Source organism: Thunnus maccoyii, chromosome 23 (assembly GCF_910596095.1).
Source record: "Thunnus maccoyii chromosome 23, fThuMac1.1, whole genome shotgun sequence".
Lineage (NCBI taxonomy): Eukaryota > Metazoa > Chordata > Actinopteri > Scombriformes > Scombridae > Thunnus > Thunnus maccoyii.
The window spans coordinates 5704405-5725944 of NC_056555.1; the positions used below are offsets into that span (position 1 = coordinate 5704405).

At 41.6% G+C, this 21540-nt stretch overlaps 1 protein-coding gene across 12 annotated transcripts in view; it reads left to right on the top strand.

The window, feature by feature from the left end:
• Window positions 1–21540, top strand: part of nav3 (neuron navigator 3) — a 420425-nt gene that overhangs the window by 375619 nt on the left and 23266 nt on the right. For all 12 annotated transcript variants that reach the window (XM_042402532.1, XM_042402533.1, XM_042402528.1 and 9 more), the window contains 11 exons: window positions 6276–6399; window positions 8268–8577; window positions 9755–10484; window positions 11797–12222; window positions 13121–13162; window positions 14882–15039; window positions 15674–15868; window positions 16373–16425; window positions 17640–17663; window positions 19327–19350; window positions 19565–19642. In XM_042402532.1, coding sequence (XP_042258466.1) covers window positions 6276–6399; window positions 8268–8577; window positions 9755–10484; window positions 11797–12222; window positions 13121–13162; window positions 14882–15039; window positions 15674–15868; window positions 16373–16425; window positions 17640–17663; window positions 19327–19350; window positions 19565–19642 — 2164 coding nt within the window. The remainder of the gene's footprint in view (window positions 1–6275; window positions 6400–8267; window positions 8578–9754; window positions 10485–11796; window positions 12223–13120; window positions 13163–14881; window positions 15040–15673; window positions 15869–16372; window positions 16426–17639; window positions 17664–19326; window positions 19351–19564; window positions 19643–21540) is intronic.

Sequence of the window (21540 nt, forward strand, 5' to 3'; positions counted from 1 at the left end):
GCAAAAATCAAGGATCTGTGACTGAATCTGCAACAAAATAAAAACATATGGATCCATCCTCATTTGTTTTAGTCTTTCCTGTGCTGGGGGTCACATCCTCCCACCCGAGAGCAGCCCTGTACAACATCAGTCGGCTCCAGAGCGGCTTTGCTCAAGGTTTTTGGGTGCCTTTCTAAAGGCATGTTGGCAGCTGATAAGGAAGAGGAGAATCTTTCTTACAGACTTTCGCCACTGAGATTTACCTTTCATACCTTTATAGTGCCAGTTAGCATACAATTCCATACCAATCCTGCTACAAACAGACTGGTAAAACATTGCACTATGTAGGGTGTTACAGTACAAGGCTTTGCAGTTGTGTTTGTCTAATGAACAGAATCTCCACAAGGGGAATACAGTGTGTTTTCAGATGGATTTGAGGGGGAGAATATGACTTGTTTCGCGCCATCTGCCCATTTCACTGCCTCGCTTATGAAACATGGGAGAGAAGTCTATATCCTCTCAAGCATTCCTCTCTGTACATTGTTGCTCATTGTTAATTTAAGAAGTTATGACACAAAAGTCCGACTCGCCCGCCCTCACCGAAGGGTTATTGAGTTCAGCTGTGCCATTTTTGAGGATGCCGCCCCCCCCCTCCTCCTCCCCGTAGGAGATGTGGTGACGTGCATCTGAAAGCGTGCAGGTCTGAGGGGAGGAGCTTTCATTAGCCACGGTTCTGTCAGAGCAATCGTAGCTGATCCAGGGAGTGGAAATATAAAATATTCAGCCCATTACAGTCAGGCGGGCTCTCAGGAGGAGGAGTGCTATTTATTTTTGTTTTCTTTTTGTTTTGTCAACCCTTTATCCCAGGAAAGTCCACTGAGCGTGCTCTTCTTCAGCAGTCCCCAGCTTCCCATTCACACAGACAAAACAGTCATCTATTAGTGTTCATTCAGCAGCTTCAGAGGAGCAGCTGGGGCATTGAAGCCGCAGTAATAATAAAGGTTTTCCCTTCTCTATCTACAGGGTTTATAGTGATGGTGATCAGTACTGATGACTCAACTATTACCTCACTGTGTGATGAGTTATCTGACTTTTAGAAATCAATTTCTGTAGCTTTCTCTCATTTGGGATTGGAGTTTCAAGATGCTCCCTATACTTGAAGGGAGATTATTGAATTATGGATTATGTGCAATTATGGAATGGAATAAGCTACTTCCTTTAATTAATGAGGAGTCAGATCCTCCTGCCTTTAAAGCAAAGGCTAAACAATAATATGATTTTATACTATATCATATTTATAATCTACATTATACATCATTTATATTTGCAACTTGAACTTGTTTTACAGCCGTTTTCTTTTATGATATGATTTATTTCTGTGGTCTTTGGAACTTTTTTTTTTTTTACCTTTCCTGCTTTACACAAGGATTATATCAATAGTTAGTCTTCTAGTACTTATTATCTAATATTTTGTATTTTAAAGACAGACACTGAATGCTGAATGTTTCCATCTTTATAAAGGTTGGTGGACTGTGTAAACACCAGGGACAATGATGGAAATAAGTCCAGGACTTTATCTTTTTATCCCTGACAAAGTCCAATATGTTGTGTTTTTATGAATATATTAGGATGTTGTCAGTAAATCAAAATCAAAGATAGTATACTTGAGGCTTCTTAAATTGCCCTGTTCAAGAGGACCTCAATGGTTGCTGTGGGAGAGAGCACCAGCCAATCCACATGTATTTTGCCTTCTAGTCCTGTAATTATTGCTACAGCATTATCAGACTTTCCAGGCAGCCTGGAAGAAATCTTCACAAAAAGTTGTGAACATTGAGGATATGTCACCTGATTAACTTCAAGAGAATCTGTCCATTGTTTGCATTCCCATTCAGCAACTTGGTTCTGCTTTTTTGTGTCCCATTATAGTAACTCAGATTGGTAATTAACTAAATTAGCTTCAATTATTTATCTTAAATTAGCTTCAAGAATTACATTTACAGGTGTAAGTCCGAAAGCCAAAGGACATCTTTACAAAGGCCATTCACTACAACTCATTATGTTAATTAATCAAAAATGAGCTGAGAAATAGTTTTAATTGTATTGCCCACAGTTCATACTCATTCTCTAGAAAGAAGATTTTCAGCACTGTATCAGAGAGACCACCCCAGGAGGAAAGAGTGATATGCTGCAGCCAGCGCAAAATTATTCTCATGTTTAGATAAGAATTGGAAGTCAGTGAGCTCCTCTGCAGCCATCTGCCTCCGCTTTGCACATTATGATGATAGACTCCAAGAGTAAGCGTCTTCTCACTGCTGCTTTAACATTCCCCTTTTTGTATTACCGAAGTTAATGTGCAGCACTTGATGTTATCAAGTTTAATTTGTCTCGGTTTGGAGGAAATGAATAGTGATGTGGACAAAATGAACCTTTTTCTCACTTTAAGAAAGCTTGAATGATATTTGAGGTGTGCAATTAGGCATGAGGAGCAATCAGCACTGGTAAAAGACCATCTGTGTCTTTGATCTCTGCTTAAAGAGTGTTTCTCTGAGAATGTGATGCATATATGCTCTTTGGACCAGTATTTTTAGACCAAATAAATATAATAATATAGAATGGAGCTTTTTGTATATCTGCTGGCAAATGCTGACTTTTGGAGTGTAGCCAAGTCACTTTGGACTGGCTCATTTTGTTGAGAGCATTAAATTCGTCTGCCCCTGCTATCTGTCACGCACTGAAGGCTGGTCTCAGAGGAAGCAGCAGTACACTGCAACTCTCCTGACACTTCTGAGGCTTTGACAAGCAGTGCCAAGCAGAGGGGTAACTTTAAATCAGATTGTCAAGGTGACCTGGCAGGCCCTGTCGCTGCCAAAACTTAAAAGCCCCGCCCTGCACCAACTGCCCATTTAACCTTGATGCTGTTGTCTTCTTTGAGGGAGTCTCAGCTGCTGTCAAATGATGCTGCCTACAACTCAAAACAAAGCCACAGTATCAGCGAAGGCAGGCTTAAGTGCAGATGAGAGGAAATGATTAAAGGGAAACAAGCCAGGCATGTTTCAAAGCCATCGATTTCCACAGGCTTTGTTTGCAAAAGCCTAGTGTGTGCAGAAACCCACTCAGCAAAGACAGGGTTCGACTTCTGTTTGATATCAGAGCTCCGCTCACGCTGCTCCGCACCTCTTTTTTTTATTGAGGAACTGTGGTTAAGCTGTAGACACATAGCCCCAAAGCTCAGATTGACAGGCGCGATGCAATTTATTTTTTTGTATGACCAGCTACTCTGTGGTTTAAACATCCATCTCTGAGATGCTTCTCCAATAATGGATTTGAATTGAAGAAAAATGAAACCTCAAAATGATAGATTAAGGATGGCAAAATGAGAAAGTGGCATTGACATTCAATAACAGAAAGGCCCATTACCTGTTTTATTTTGCCTGTTTTCTTTTTTATGGTTTGTGCTGGTGTAAACAGAATCCAATCGAGTTTTTTTTTATTTATCCTCATGACAACACAAAAAACTTAGAGAAATGGGATGTTTTATTTTCTCAGGCTAAAATTCTGCATCATTCGAACATATTATATATGGCTATAATGTTTCTAAAACAAAACCTGCAGTTATGAGTCATAGACCTGGTCAGATTTTGGCTGTGAAGATAAATGCTGCTCATTCTAGATGTCATAAGCTCAAATCAATTTCCCACTGCATCAGTGGACAACTGGGTCGCAAGGTGTCAGCTCTGCGCTACATTCATTACAAATCTTTTACAGGTGTCAGGTGAATATGCATGGACCAGAGGGTCGCTAACCTTACAGCCACTCAGCCACCTGACACTGCAATGGAGTGGTAAATCCATGTGAATACTGTCCAATAATTCGCAATATCTGGTAACCATTGCTAGAAGTGGACTGTCGTTTACATCCACACTCTTGTCAAGAGCTATGTTGAATACTGACGCATCTTTCAATGCAAGAGTTTGCTGGTGCCTTATGTTTTCAGCCATGTTGGTAATGTTCCTCTACAGTTCTTGCAGAAACTGGCATTTCTTTGATCCTGTTGATGAAGCCTTGTTTATATACTCTCCATCGGAGAATGGCTTCCCACGTTTAGCAATGCACTGCATGACTTTATAGCTGCTCTCAGTTTTTGGCGGTACATAGGGTTGTAAACACACTGCTGCCCTCTTGATTGATTCAACTTTATCAGCCTTATCTTTGAAGTTTTTCTCGTGCCTTGTTTCAAAATTATGTTTTACACTTGAAGTTCGGAACACAACATTTTGGAAGCAGTGAGTGCACACTGCTTGGCTCTTTTTTGAAAAAAAACCCAAATTTGTTTGTCGAAGATGGCTGAAAGAGGCGAATACAAGACAACCTACGTTTTTCGCTTCTGCCGTTGTCAGTTGTTCTTGAAATAAAGCAAAAAAGAACACTGGCTAGCTATCCTACCTTTTCACTACCGCTGTAATGCTGCACTTGTCGGCAGATGAGCGGGAAAATAATGCCACCATAGGCAGGCGCCAAGGCAACAGCCTTTTACAGGTTGCTACAGGTAGCGAGATTGTTTAATGTTAAGACATTTGTTTCTTTATTTTCATGCCTATTAACACTAAGTATTTATTAAAAGGATGCTTTATAGATAATGAATGGCATGCGTGTTTTATGCATAACTTTTATGGTTATTGATTTTCTGAACAAACTTCAAAAAAATCAATAACGCCATTATCTTCCCCAGACAGCTACACATCCGCACATCACCAGCTCGCCCACATTTTTCTTCCCTCCCTTCCCTCTTTGTGATCCTTTTAAAATTGAGTCATTATTCTCTCATTTTCAGCCTGCCTTCGGGTTTCATCCTCATCTCTGATGAATTATAGATGGCGAGTCTGAATTGACTTGTCGAAAAAGTGTAATTACCTTCTGGAAGTTGTTTCCATTTTTTATTTAAAAAATCATTTTGAATACAGAGTGTGTTTGGGATCAGTCAGACTGAAAATTCACGTCAGATGAAAGTGCTTTTGGATCTGTTGGTAAAGTAAATTGTGGGCTGTATGAATAAAACTCTTTGTTGTTATCTGCCACTGATGGGGATCACAGTGCGTGGTTGTGTGAACAGTCATTTTGTTTGTATTGATTGTCATCTCTGTGTGTGTGTGTGTGTGTGTGTGTGTGTGTGTGCGTGTGTGTGTGTGTGCGTGTGTGTGTGTGTGTGTGTGTGTGTGTGTGTGTCTGCTACACTATGGTGGATCCATTCATTTTTCCTTCCAGATTTAAATTAAACTCTTCAGGATATTTGGTCCTATTAGTTAGGGTGGGGTCTCATACACACACACACACACACACACACACACACATACATGCACACAAACAAAAGCAAACACACATGCAGATGAGACTTGGCAGGTTGGCATGGAAACCAACTTGTATGAGCAAGGACTCTGTGTGTCTACTCTACATGTGAATGTGTGCTGGAACAGCTGTGGTGCTGGCTGACTGTCATTCTTTGTGTGTGTCTGTGTATGTGTGTGTGTGTGTGTGTGAGAGAGAGAGAGAGAGAGAGAGAGAGAGACAGAGAGAGAGAGAAATGGCACAATGAAAGTGAAGTAGAGCTAATATATTATTATTAAAGGTGATTTATTGATGCTGATAGCAGAAAATGGGTTTGCAAATTACAGAAACACATTTCAGGAGTTTTCAGACATGTAATTGTGTTGTAATTAAACAGAGTGTGTGGAAATGATTGTTGTTTGATCCATACACTCCTCACTTGGGGAGGTCTGGGTGTCTGTCAGCCTTAAATAATTACGGTGTTAATGAATATCCTTTTATTCCTCCTCACTCTCAGAGTTAATGAGGAGCTTAACAATTAATGAGCCAAATCCTTTTTTTTTTAAACAAAAAAAAAAGAACTCAAATACCCACAAGTCAATGGTGCCCAAAAAGGAGCACAGCTGTTTGATGAGACAAATTGAGCATCTGCGAGTCTGATAGCCTAGCTGGTGATTGGACAGTGAGAAAGTGAATATGACTTCATTACAGCACAATTTTTTTTGGCTGCAATCCTTCAGTGACATTTTAAATAAAGATTTAAATAGTGTCGAGAGATGATGAGCATGCAGCCAGTGTGCTTGTTAGTAAAGCACAGAGAACTGCTGTGTGTGTGTTCAGAATTCTACTATTAATACCAAGAGGCTTCAAAAACAAAAATGAACTTTGATCCGCCTGCTGTTATTCTCTTCCTCTGTCAATCTCAGTCTCACCCGATCTACTCTTCCTTCTCTTCCGTTCCTCTCCTCACGCAGCTGGGACGACAGCAGCTCAGTGAGCAGCGGGCTGAGCGACACGCTGGACAACATCAGCACTGATGATCTGAACACACCAGCCTACTCCGCCGTCAGCTCGTCACGCAAAAGCAAGGGAGCACAGGTAAGGACACGAGCGCTGATTGTTTAGTACTTGGCACCTAGAACCTGCAGCTGATGTTACGCAGGATTAGTTAGTCTTTTTACAAGATGATGGGAACTTATTTTTTGGCTTGTTTAGTTAACTTTACATTTTAAAGTTATAATCCTTAAGATTTTAGTCCTGGTTGATTTGGGGACACCTGTGGTTTAATACTACAGCAAACACTCATTGAGCAATTAATGTGTCAGAAATACAACAGAGGAGCAACTGGTGTACCTGTTTACAGTGCAGCCAAACAATTGTTTTATTAAAGAACTCAGTCGATAATATTCTTTTTTTTCCCCTTTGATCCTGTGAGCAACTGCAATATGATTTCACTCTGCATCATCTAACAGCTCGCTGTGGCTGCTCCTTCGTGTTCCATTACTCCCCTAAAAAATTAATGATGATTCACTGTTAAAATGTGCTGAGAATGACCATTGTTTTGAAGACGCATTATAGCTGTTAGTACTAAACTCAGTGACAAATATAGTAGATTGCTTCACAGTAAAAGCTCTCCTTGGTTTCAACATTGAATGCTTTTAGTATGAACTAGCAGCAGTAGGAAATGTTCACTCAGCATTAGCAGAAACTCAGTACGGCTGTGATATGGTATTAGGAAAGTGAACAATAAATAGTAAGACTAATATCACTGAGACAAAATTACAAATGATAATGCTGGATGACACACATCTTTACAGTACGTGGTAGGGAGTGGCACACTCTGCCACTAACAATAAAAACTAACTATTCAGAGAGGTAATCATAGAGTATAAATACATTGAGTGGTTAAAAGCATCAAAAACTGGGGTTGATTTGATGAAAATCTTACGCACTTTAATAAAAACATTATATAAAAACACAATGACTAATTTAAATAACAAGGGATAGCATAAAACACTGATAGAAACAATTATATAAAAGTTTCATTGAAAGATTAAAAAAAAAAACTTTTTTTTGAAAAAACAGATTTAACTTAACTCCCCATTCAAATGCTGAGTTACAAGCCAGCTGGTTTAGCATGAAACCAAGAGCGGTCTGTGTGTGAGCTCTGAAATCACAGCTGAGAGAATTAGCCGCGGACTGACGGCCACTGCTCAGCTCTCCTCAGAGGCTTTTGCTGTATTCTGCCAAGTATCTTTGGCCCCTCATGAAATACTCAACAGACTGGGCTCTTAAGAGACTCTGGCGTTGCTAGGGAGACTGGCCATCTGTCAAGGTAGGCTGGTTATCACTGCCGTGGGTGTGTGTTTGTGTGGGTGGGTGTGTTTGTGTGCATCCCAAAAGAGGAGATCTGGACATGGGTGATTCCAAAGATAGCTACGACTTCACACACAGACACACACCCCGCTGCTCTGTTTATCTATAGACTTACATTTCTTTGTGCTGGCTATGTGATATTAAATAACACTTCTTAAAGGACCATACCAGAGTTTCACAATGTTTTTGACTATTAACTATTAATAGTACTTTAAATCATTTCTGACCATTTTCTAAGGAATACTATAACTTTTAGATTGACTTCCTACCTACCAGATATGCTTTAGTTATTTTCAGTGTACTGTGAGAATAACTGAATGCTTGAAACTGGTAATTACTGTGCAAGTGTGTTGCCTTTACCTCCTTATTTATTGCAGATATTGCACTTTCATTACATGGTACTGCGGTGGTGAGCAGGTACTATTTTAAAACTCTGACCACCAGTGCAATCAAGCAAACTACAACATTCGGGTTTTAAGAGTTGGCTGCCAGGACAGATTCAAACTCAGGATATCATAGTGTCATTATTTTACTGAACTATCTATTCATCTCTTCATATTCTTCCTCTGACACCCACCCCCACCCCCCAGTCCCAGAGAGGAAGCAGGTCCAAGCATGCAGAGCAGGAGGTGAGCAGCAGCTGGGCCGGAGCCGAGGACTTGAAGAAGGTGGAGGAGGAGCTGGATGCAAGCATGGACCCCAGCAGCGGCTCCTCCCGCTGGAAGCCTTCCTCATCCTCATCTTCCTCCCAAGCCCAGGGCCAGTATGAGGATGCTGGTCAGAAGGCCGCTGCACTGGCCCAGATGTCCCAGACTGGCTCGTTGAGGAGGGGCATGACGGCCCAGGTGGGCATCACGCCGCCCAGGACAAAGAGTACCTCTGCCTCCCTCAAAACACCTGGTAGGAGACTCAACACATTGTCTTCATCCTTGACCAATTTTTAATCTTTATTTGTCAGTGGAAATGAAGTGCATTATGTATTTCCCAGTGGAACTGAATATTTGATTTGTGTACAGTTACAAGAGGGATTTCAGTCAAATCCTTCACATTTGATTGGACTCCTTTAAAAAGTGGGCGGGGTTTAGAGTTAAGTGCGATACGGAGCTGCAGAGAGAAACTGGAGCTGCAGAGGACTGTTGGCTCCACACACACACCTCCTCACCTGTTGTTAGATTAGGAGGAAGAGGGAGACATGGGTGAATTAGACCTCAGCCACATTGTTTTGGAAATGAAAACAAAGTATTTGCCCACTGATATCCAAACAATCTCTTCCTATTTGTCCATATTGACCCACAATCCGTGTGTGCTTTATGTGACCGGTGTGCCTAGCTACTCGCCCAAAGTCACATTCGATTGGATGAACTTTTGTAAACCCTGAGTGCAGGATGAGTCATCAAACATTTGAAACTGATTTACAGGAAGAGAAAAGACAGGGATTTTGATATGAAATTCTCCGATACTGTTTTTTTGACACACATTTGGCACATAACAAGAGATAATTGAACAATCAACACAGGGACATGAGATTAAAACTGGAAAAAATGTATTTTTCATTTCAGTGGGACTTTAAAGAAACCTGGACCATCTACATTGACACCAACAGATGCATCTTAAATTATGCTTTAGACCTTTTTTCATAAGCTCTGTAATCGCTAAAATGCTTTAACACAGTAAAATTCACTTACAATTCATTAAAGTGACCTAGCAATAATTTGCTTCACCTTCATAACAATAAGGATTTCGAAAGAACATGATTGGAATGGAAAGTTATAAGCTGCAACAGATTTGTTGCCTCTGCCCAAAAGATATTTAATGATTCTTTTCACTGATACGTATACTTAGAAACTTAAGTTTTCAGTCCATTCAGCAGGTTTAGCAGCTTTGTTGCAGATAAGTATTGGTTTTCAATGTAGCTGAGCTGTGATAAACAGGGTTCTGGCTGTTGGCCAGTATTTACAGTAATTTGGCTTTTCCTGCTCTGTGGCATCACAGATGATAAAAACAAGTGCTGGGCCAAGAATCTGCTGAGGGTAATGTTTTTGTATTTGTGCTAATAAGTGTTTATGCAAATTGACAGGCAAAACTGATGATGCTAAAGCCTCAGAGAAGGGCAAGGCGCCTTCCAAGAGTTCAGCTGGCATCCAGCGCTCACCCTCAGATGCTGGGAAGAGTAGTGGAGATGAAGGCAAGAAACCCCCCTCTGGCATTGGACGCCCACCCACCACAGGTTCTTTTGGATACAAGAAGATCCCTGGTCCCAGTGGCACCCTAATCACCTCCAGTGGTGCAACACTCACCAGTGGCTCAGCCACCCTGGGCAAGGCACCCAAATCCTCAGCTGCCCTCGGCAAAGGTGCATGCATTGGTGGTGTGCGTAAGACCAGCCTGGATGGCTCACAGCCCCAGGATGATGGCATTTTGCTCAGCTGCGGAGGCTCCAAAGTGCCCCTGCAGTATCGCTCTCTCCCCAGACCAGCCAAATCCTCCAGTGGGGTGGCGGCAGGGCGCAGCGGGCACCGCTCCAGCTCCAGCAGCATCGACTCAAACGTCAGTGGCAAGTCAGCTGGAGGGGCAGCGACGCCAGCGGGCGCCAAACGCAGGGACGCAGGAAAAGTGGGCTCAGACCGCTCCAGTCCCATCACCATCAACCAGACAGACAAGGAGAAAGTGGCAGTGTCAGACCAGGACCCAGCAGCAGGACTATCCACCTCCCCCAAGTCCAGCCCCACCTCCACTTCAGCAGGCCAGTCAGGCCTCAGGCAGCCGGGCTCCAAGTACCCTGATATTGCTTCTCCTACCTTCCGCAGGTCAGACACACAAAACATGCCTATTGCTTTCATTCTGTCTTTGTCCTTCATCATACATGATGACGTGAATCAAGCATTTCACCACATTTATTTTCAGTCCCTTGACTATTAGCCAAAAGTGATGTCTTTACAGTACAGCAAGCATGCAAAAGGAACTTTAGGTTATATTTTAAAGAGATTCATCCAATGTCATCGGAACAAGTAGTTCAGAACCATAATTTGAGTTGTTTTTTTATTTATTTATGATGATAAACTGATGTTTGTGATACTCTGCAATGTTTTTCTGATGCAGGCTGTTTCCCAGACTCCTGTAACAGATAGGGGCATTTATTGAAGTTGTCATCCACAAAGTTTCACCATGGCTTAAAAAACAGTCTGTCACCTCTATCAACTTTAGATACCTCTGGATGCGCAAAATGAATATAAGACACAATAAATCATATTTCAACACCTTCATAGGAAAATTGATTGAGTGAGTTTACTCGGCTGCAAAGATTGTTCCCTGGTGTAGGTGATAAGCCACTGCAGACGAAACATATCTTTTCCCTGAAGATGAACATCTGATGGCTTTTCATTCATTCAGGTCAGACAAATCTAGTTGAGCAGTCTTGATCAGAACAGGCAGGAGACAGGAGTTTCTCTGCACGCCAGTCCTGGCTCATTAGAAGCATGCGTTCGGCAGGCGTGTCCAAACATCCGTCCCATCCGATCAGTCAAGCTGACCTGTTTCATCTGCATGTCTTCAAGCTTTTTTTTTTTTTTTCTCCTCAAGAGAGCGTCACCTATATATTTTGTGTGATTGCGATGACAGACTGGGACAGGCGCAAGCTGAGTAGCAGGCTGTTTGAGCATATGTGGGAGGCAAACAGGGTTGAGTGGCCTAACAGATTGGGTTATTTAAAGTCACGGGGTTGCAACGCCAAAGCTGTGAAAGCAGATGTGTCGATGTAAATTACTGAGAGTCCGCAGCTGAAATGAGGTGGAGTTTGCTGCAAGGGATGAATGTGTTGGGAAGTGCACTCAGTATTTTCATCTGCAGTGAGAAGTTGGTGTTACAATAAGATGTGTGGATGTTTTAGTAGCTGTTTTTCACTTGACTGATCCTTGAGCATTTACTTCTTGATGCTTGTGACCAATCCAGTAACATTTTATATGTACTATACAGCAGGTCTGTGAGATAACCACAATTTAATCTACTTTCTCAACCCCAAAGTATAGCAAAGCCCTTCATTTTTCAGTATGGATCCTGCAGATGCTCAGCACATGTTCTTTGAGCATTTCTAAATGACTGCACCCACCTCTCTACCCTCAGATTGTTTGGCACCAAAGCCAGCAGCAAGGCCAGCTCTCCGGGCACGCCCGACTCTGGCAAGTGCCCCTCATTACTGGGCAGCCCCCACGGCACGCTGGCGAGGCAGGCCAGTCTGGACTCGCCCTCCTCTGGCACGGGGAGCCTGGGCAGCGCTGGCGGCCTGAGCGGTGGCAGCAGCCCACTGTACGGTAAAACCCCAGACCTGTGCACTGACTCCCTGGCCTCCAGCCCGGCCTCTGGCCTCTCCTTGCCCTCCAACGCTCGGCCCTGGCCTGCCTGTAGCTCATCAGCTGGCAGCAAGGACACACTGAGCTGCCAAAGCATGACCAGTCTGCACACCAGCTCTGAGTCCATTGATCTGCCGCTGGGCCACCACGGGCCCAAGGTTACACGAACCGGCAGTGTCAAGTCCACCCTGTCTGAGGGGTGAGTAACAGGGAATACGATTGGGCAGAATCGTATTCATTGTTTCATTTGAGAACACAGACAAAAAGAATGCACCTCCCTACCCTAAGACATAGACACACAATGCAGAGGAAGCCTAAATTATAATAATCATAATGATTATAAACAAAGTCATCCAGCACACAGTTTTTTGAATTTAAGTTTCTTTTCCTGGCATGGTTTTGGTATTATCAAAAATATAATCCTGTTTAAAAATGCACATATTGGGTGTAGCCAAACAGATGTGCAGCTGTCTTAATGGAAGTTTCCCCATATAATATCACAGCATTCAGCTAATGACAAGCAGTTTTCCAGAGTCTAACCCTTTCACTATCCTGCAACCCATTTAACCTGCTAATGTTTTACCAGATAGTCATTGCACTGACTTCACTTAGCTTATCTTGGTGTTTATGGGAGCTTAATGAGAGACAATGTTACTCACGGACCCACTGCCATGCCAGAAAAAGTACCACATTAGGTTCAGATCATTTCAGATGCTCATTCCCATGAGAAGTCTTTATTAGGGTGTGTCCATTGTTTTGTCCACACACCGTGCATGCCATATACCACAGAACAAAGAATAAACAGGGCACCAGTTTATCGCCCCTTCCTAGTGTAGCTGTATGTCTCAAAAATGAAACAATTGATTTAAATGTTGCCTGTGTTTTATATTTGTTGTCTGTTGTTTGTTGTGCTGTGATGCATTAGTGAATGTCTTTAATGTTTTCTTCATTGAATGTGTGTGTGTGTGTGTCCGCATACGTGTATATGTGTCAAAGGTCGAGTTTGTAAAATGTGAAGAAAGTCTCTTTCTCATATGTCACAAAAACAAATGTTCTCTGGTGTTCATCTAATTCACTCATCCTCTGTGTTTTAACAGCATGCCTCTTGACAGAAACACGCTTCCCAAAAAGAGACTGAGGTACAACACATCTGCAGCCAGATCTCATTCTCAGCTGTTTTTCTTTTATTCATGCGCATCGATCATAATTATACATTTGCATGGAAATAATCGCTCAGAGTCTACCATGTTTTCTTTTCATGTTGGTGGATGTGTGGCATGGTGTGGCACCATCTGTAGATTACCAAATTTTGTGATTATCTTACGCAGCATTCAGTGCTCAGCTCCAAATTGTCGCTCAAATCATATCAGATGCAGACACCTCTTTGTTGTAAGACATATCAGATAAAGTTTGGTACCTTGTTTGTCCTTTTTGAACTGAGCTGTCTTCCCAAACCCCAATAAGTCACTTTTTTCAATTCTTTCCAGTTCTTTGTCAGTGTTTTTTTCCCTCAACCAAACTGCTGTTGCACAACAGTGAGGATCTGATTTTGTAGAGATCCTGAAGCCCAGATCAGATTCTTACTCTTCAGAGTCTCTTCATGAGACAAAGCATCAGAAGCAGTATGAATGCAGCCTCAGATGATCGGGCAGGAGTGTGTTTGTCTGTTTGCATGTCTGCCTCTCTGTGTGCATCCTCATCCGAATCTCATCTCATGCACCGTTAGTAAATGCGGCAATGACAGAGCAGTTCTTCTTCAGCTCCCTGAAATGGCTGGGGGTGGGGGGTATTTTAAAAAATGGATATTTTGAATGTAGCTGGGGCTACTGGGAGAGAGACAGAAATACCATAACCCATTCATCACAGTGGCACAACCTCTGCAGGGAACAGCCTCTCTAGGCAATTATACAATATGCTGTACAAAATGCTGGTGAGAAGCTGAGAGGTTGGATGCTGGTTTCAAACCATTCTTTCATTTCATTGGCTTTTGGAGCTCAAGCTCTTTTCAGGCCTAAAAAGCACTTTACACTTCATGCCTGCTGGATGTGATGTTCAGTGAAATATGCAGTTTTTACTGACCACAGATTTTATGCCCGTCTGATCACATCTCAAACCAGACAGCATTTCGTTTGCCTGATCTTTACATTTCCTACATGAGGAGCTTAGACTGATAATTACCCCCTCTAGTCATATAAATAAGCGTGCTGGTCCTGCTCATGTGCATTTTGTAAGCACTAAGTACACTGAGTCAAACACTGACCCTTGGATATTTCAGTTGTTCCCTTTCAACTCCAGTGAGAGGCAAATGCTGCTGTGTCACACCATTCAACACACTCTTTAGACACCCAATCCCTGGCGCAGAGAATATGAAGCCCAGGCATGGGGGACTAGAGCGAGGTCAGATGTGACAAGCGTAGTAATGGGGGCGTTGGAAGGAAGACGGTGCTGAAAAGGGATGAGTGCAAACTCAATTATCATCCTCAGAGGATTAAATATGGCCGATTGTCACGCATGCGATAAGGGGGCCTTCTGCTGCTGAGCCACTTTGGAGCTGGGAGGAGAAGAGATGAACGGCGGTGGCAGTGTGTTTGGAAGCTTTGAGCCTGAGCAGCGTGTGTGTGTGTGTGTGTGTGTATATGACTGAGTGTGTGTATGCATGTGAACGTCTGTGTGATGAGGCTGCATGTTTTTTTTTTTGTTTTTTTTGCCATCTGCTCAAATGCTTCTGCTGTGTAGCTCCACACTCATTTCATCACCACAGAAAGTCATTACCTGGATTCCCAAATATGTGTTGTTAAAATTGTTGCCTGTCAGAAAGCATCTTAGCATTGAGTTTACAGTGTCTCTGTGGGCTTCAGGTACCCTCCGTCCTCACGGCAGACATCCCATGAGGAAGGGAAGGAGTGGTTGAGGTCCCATTCAACAGGAGGGCTTCAGGACACCGGCAGCCAGTCCCCGCTGTCTCCTCCAGGAGCCTCCTGCACCACCACGGGAAAATACCACTACTCCAACCTGTGTAAGTCTATACAACTCTAACTGAAGGAATGAATGCTACTTGTAGGATGGTTGAAATAATTCAGAATCAAGGGTCTCAATTTACAGACACAAAACACCAACAAGGGCCCAGAAAGGGTAGATACAGTCATCTAAAGCCAAACGGATTTGTGCAGTTTCTGTACAAAATAAAAAAATCAGTGCAAAATAACTCAGTTATTTTGTAGTCTGTTTATATTTGTACAATTTGTGTGCATTAAAATTATTAAAATATTATTGTGTTTCTCTTTCATGATATATACTGTACATGCATATTACACTATTTTTACATTGTCATTCTTCATGATGCCCCAATGACTTATTAGGAATAATATAACTGTTACATTTTTGTATGTGCTTAAAATGTGTATAAAAAAATGAAACAAGATATAACACACAGTGCACACATGGACTTGAAAGTAATATATATGATACTGTGCTGTATAATTTCATAAAACATTCTTTTATGTGGAAATAAAGAAATAACTTACTACATTTGCGACATCATCATGATGCATTTTACACATGCATTAAAACAAACTGTCTATGTAAATGTTACTGGATCAAAATATCAACACTGATCTTGATCACTGTGTCATTTTTTTCCCTCTGTGCAGTGAGCCCCACTAACATCAGCCAGTATAACCTGCCACCAGGCAGCAGCAGTATGAGCCGCTCCAACAGCATCCCTGCCCAGGACTCCTTTGACCTGTATGGAGAGGGTCACCCACTGGGTGGCAGTGCAACCTCCCTAGAGGATCGCCCACGGGCCATTAGCCGCTCTGGCTCCTTCAGGGACAGCACTGACGAAGGTAAGACACACTCACAAACCTGAGCTCTTTAACACACTCCTTCAATGAACTGTGTTCCAAAAATTATCCAACTTTTTTAAGCCATTAGAAATAATATAAGGGCCACATTCACCAAAGCAATGTTCCATCAGTCATCAAGTTCTTTAATACCAGATTTAATGACCCCTCACTGTGTGTTCATGCTGGGAGCGACTTGGCTCTGTTCTGCTTTTTGTGTGGGTTTTGTATTGCATCCACATAGAGGTCAGCTTTTTAAAAGGCAAATCAAGTTTTTCACTGCCTTCTTATAGCTGTGCACAGCTTACATCATCTGTGTTAGCACTGCTAACAAGTGCTTTTAGGTAGCAGAGTAATGAAGAATAAATAGTAAAACAATTGAAATTAAGTTCAAAGATCAAATACATTACAAAATTATTATTGTATTGTATGTTCACATTAATTCTAACCTTATCTGTTGCTTTCCTGCCAGTTATTAATCACTCATTACTCTCTCTGTTCTCACAGTCCATGGCTCTTCACTGTCTCTGGTCTCCAGCACGTCTTCACTGTACTCTGCGGTAAGTAGCTGGCCAGTTTTTCCTCCTAAACTTACAGAAACAGTAGCATGTTGAGGGTAAGGGATAAATGGGAAAGCACCAGATATTTCTGTAATATTTACTCCTTTTCAGAATTAGAGTTATAGTCAATGTATAAATTTAAAACTAGTGCATCATGGTCCTTAAAGCTGCATAGCCTTATTTTGTTGTAGCATCCAACACCCCCAAATCCTCAAATATCCTCTCACATAGCACTCAGTTTTGAAACTGAGAGGACTGGGAGGAAATTTGAATATGAATATAAATATCAAATATTAGACACTATAACAGAAATCAGTATCTTTATAAACTTTATAAATTTCTTTCCCCTTCACTTTTGAGAGTTCCAGACTGATGAAGCAATCAAGTTGGCTTTCTAATCCTTTTTTCCAAATGTAATTAGATTTTTTTTATCATTTGAAAAAAACAAAACAGTGATTGCTGGTGCACATTTCTTTCCCAGTCGAAAACATTTCCATACTAAAGACAAACACTTTTAGGCTGATATCATCCTGATTTTTAAAGTTGGAAAACACTTAAATTTAAAGCCTTCAGCTCTTCTCAGTGATGCAGTGTAGCATAAAATCTTACTTGAACACTGTCCTTCTTTTTCTGTCTTCTCCCTTCTGTTTTTGTAGGGACAAAAAATAACTTTCCATAGTTGCATGCTTCCAAAGTAACTTTGGCAGATAAGACTTTGGACAAGTGTTTGGTCTCTAATAGCACAGGCAGCGCTCCAGTCGTCACGTTCAGTGAGGCGGCAGATTAGTTTTAGGGAGGCGAATCGATTACTACCCACCTCCGCCTGTTTCCAATTGCACTTGCAGAGGAGAGGCCTGGATGAATGATGGAGATCATTTTGTTTGCAAAGTTTTCCTTCAGGTCAAAATAATTTGTTTGTTTCGTGGTTATCATAAACCATGTCCCATTAAGTTTCCTGTCTGATTTTATCCACTTCAATGTTAGTAATAAGTAAGAAGTAAGAAGTAAGAAGTAATATTCTCTCTCACTTTAATCTCATTTTAATTAAAGTTTGGTTTGGCCATTTCATCATTTCTTTTAATCTTTGGCATTAGAACGCATCTCATGCTTGATATTTTAATTCAGTTTGTAAAAGTTACTTGACTAAACACAACACACACACACACAGCAGATGATTTAAATTTTTCCTAACTCTGTTTGCTTCTTCCTTACAGACTGAGGAGAAAGCGCACTCAGAGGTAAGGAGGGGAAACATCGAGTCCGTCTGTTTGTCTGCATGCATTTTTCTCTTTGGCGCCTCCATGCTTCACATTCATACAGTTACAGACGTTCACACCCTGAAGCAGTGCAGCCACAGCGCTGCACCGCTGGCCACTGAGCAGCTCTGCATGCGGGGGTTAAGTGCCTTGCTCATGGGCATCTCAAAGATAGCTTTTCACTTACTGGATTTGTCTTTTGCTTAATGTGGGATTCAATCCAACAAACTCCGTGCATGTTTCATCGCTCTTTAGGAGACTGCTGGCTCTTTTTCTGAGTGTGTATGTTTGTGTGTCTTTCAGTCTTTTTGCACTGCATCTGTATTCAGAGACTGTGTGTCTGAGTCAATCAAAGCAAAACAGTGATATTTGTTCATCTCAATTTAAAGCCACTAGGACTCTTATAGATGATCCATTTGAACCAAAAAAACCACGTTCTGTGATTAAGCAGTTTAACTCTATGTTGCATTGCTTTTTATTATGAAAAAGTCTTTTGCATTTATTTAATCTGGATCATAAACAACCACACATACTTATTGTGATACGTAACTTATATACTTTACTCATTACAAAAAATCTCACTACACAAGTGTAATGCATGCCCTGCCTTTTGGCTCTTTTTGTTTGGCTTCATTCAACAATCCTGTTCAGTTTATCACTGATTCTTCTTTGATTTTCCAATTTTAAGTTTTGATTTTCTGATTTCTGTTCTAATCTTTCTTTTCTCTGTCCCTATTTTATTTGTGTTGTAAGCTCTAAAATATTCAAGTTTGGATCAAACAGTAGTGGCAAATACATTGTGATGTTTATTTTAACCCATGCCAGGTGGGTAGAGTCAAGCATTTTAGAGCTGCTAATTCAGTTCAAACTGACAATCATGGATTACAGTCACTGTGAAGTAAAACAAGTGACCCAATTCTGATCCTTTCATTCTCATAACTGACACACATTTGATGTTTACTACTTAGCATGCAAAAGCAAAAACCTCCACAGAGTGGCATTAAAAAAAGTGCCCAATATGAACCATGTTGATATGTGCTGCAAATTCAGATTGTAAGGCAGGCGACCTACACATGTCTTGAATATGTCATCATCTAAATGAGACATTTGTTGTATTATTGGCACAACAGCAACTTGGCAAAGCGGAATTGGCATGGAGGATGAGATACAGCAATCACAAGAAAGCAAAACAAGTCTTGATGTTTGCTTTTGGAGAATTCTCACCTGAGTTCAAATTAAAACATCAAAGCTTTGTCAATATCTATGCAAATGTCTTGTCAACATCACTGTCAGTTCATCCTGGTATCAGATATGGATTATATCCAAAAGCAGACATGATCATCAGTCCAAGTCAGATATTAGTCAGATTTGGAACTAAGTATTAAGATATTCAGTGTGCACTTGTGTTGCAAAGTCTGGTAAACTTCCATATCTTTGCACAGTAAATCCTATCAGGTATTTGCAAATACTATATGACCTGTGTGATACTTACCTGTATATTTTGTTTTGTTGCTCAAAGTCTAACCATGAGAGAACCAGTGCTGTGGGTTGTGATAACCTCTGTCTCTCCAGCCACATCAGTAGATGCTGTTTGATGGAGGCATGCAACATAGTGTTAATTTTTACTCTTCTCTTTTCAATCAAGGGCCAAACAGTCCAAAATTCCACGGTAATCCCCCTCACTTTATGTTCACACTTCACCCCAGTCTTTTTTCACACAGTGCTACCATGTAACAGTGTGCACAGTTTTTTACATCAAAGCTATCAAAATGGGAGTTGCAAGTTCAACGCCTCTTTGCAGTACAATCACTCTTATTTTGTTAATGGCTTTTTAGCGGGAGCATTATCCGTAAATTTACCTCTGTGCTTTCTTCCAAAACCAGCAAATCAGAAAGCTGCGTCGGGAGCTGGACGCCTCTCAGGAGAAGGTGGCGACCCTGACGTCTCAGCTGGCTGCCAATGTGAGTTTGTTTACTTCAAAAGACGCCGTCAAAACAGGCGGCTCATTTGCATGATAACCCGCTGTCAGAAAGCTTTTATAAGGAGCGTTTCCTATCGGAGCTCTGGAAGGAATATAAATCTTTAAGACACCCACTAATTCCTCTTCTCTGTGTTTGAAGCTGCTGTGCGTGTATTTAGGCTTTTGCTTGTTTGATTTTTTATGGTGCGTGTTTGCGTGCGTGTTTGAGTGCTTGTCCTCAGATGGGATGTTTTCTCGCGTGTGTTTGTGTGTCTGCCGTACAGGAAGGATTGTCTCTTTGCTTTTGTCTCAGCCGGTGGGGTTTCAACAAGAACAGGAGCCTCTCCCAAATTCAACCAAGCAGAGAGAATCAAATAGAGATAGACGCACGAGGAAAGAGAGCAGGGAGATGAGGATGAGTGAATCTAGACTCAAGCGCGTCATGCGTGGGTGAAACGTGGAGAGATACAGAGACCTCCAACCCCCCAGAGGAAGCTGTCTTTGTGCTGAGATGCAGATAGATCGACAAACTCCAGCGTCTGACTCGGCTCAGCCCCCCTCAACCCTCAATGCCAAGCGCCTGATCAAGCATGGAGGCAGACAGGGTCTCCGCTTCGGTCCAACGCTTTGATCACAAAGTTGTGCGGAGCTGAAACTGAAGGCTAAACTACTAGCAAACTTGACGAATGGAAGAGGAGGAGATGACTTTATAGATGAGTTAGGGACAGTCAAACCACTTTCATTTTATGTTTTGGTTGTACGAAGAGAGTTTCATTTAAACTGTGTACAGCCTTGCATTTACAGAATAGTCTCAAAGGAATCAGCCACAATTAGATATATCTGTGAGGTCTGTCATGTCTCCTGCATGTTCTCCATGGTTATGGTTTGGATGCTGTTGCTGTGTCAGAACACTAAAACATAATCTATGGACATGAAATCACACTAACTACAGTATATTGGGTCTGGCATCCACTGGAACTGGAAAAGTACAGCAAATAACAGAATAGAGAAATCTCAGAAAAACAAAGTACATCACTAATATTTGCAGCAATGTTGAGGTGGTTTAGGGTGGATTTTACTTTTAATTTAGAAGTGCACAAGTGTGTGTTTGTGGTACAGAGGCTGCCAGTGTAGCTGGCCATGACTCAAACCTTAGACACTCAGCTTTGGCTGTACTTCACAGTGAGGTACAGTTACAGGCTTTATGATGTGTAACCACCCCAGGACACTGGCAATGAAGCCACTTAAGAGCCTTGAACCAAAGATGAGTCACTGTCATTGGCGTCATGTCTGTAATTATTCAAATTAATGCACAAACTTTGACCATTGTGCAGCTTTTAGTATGAAGTCATTATTTGGAGTGAGTGTCTCTCAGCACACCCACCTCTGATTGACTTGAGTTTTTCAAGAACACAGAGAATCCTTGCATTTTCTTCACAGTTCACTTTTGTTGAAGTAAAGTAAAAACCTGCTGATGCAGCATCCTCATGGGCAGGATTTGATGCTAGCTGCTTTCGAAAGCTACTGGCAGGATTGTTATCATCACGCAACAAGCAGCTGACAGGGAAAGTCAACAGGAATGAGAAAGAGACGCTGTGACACTGCAACAACTGGACAAAGAAAAAACATTCAAGAGCAGTATAGATAGAAAATGCATCTAATTTACACTTGTGACAATGTTTTACATCTAATGTTGCCATAGCTTGTGTGGCAAAATGATTTAAAAAGATATAACCCAAGACACAATCTGAGACTTTAGTGTCTCGCCATATCTGTAGTTGATATTTCCTGACCCTCAACATGGTCACTGAACATCAAAACAGCAATGGAAAAGGCTACCAGTCTTAGATCTTACTGTGCCAAGCCATATGCAAACACTTGTACAACAGAAACCCATAT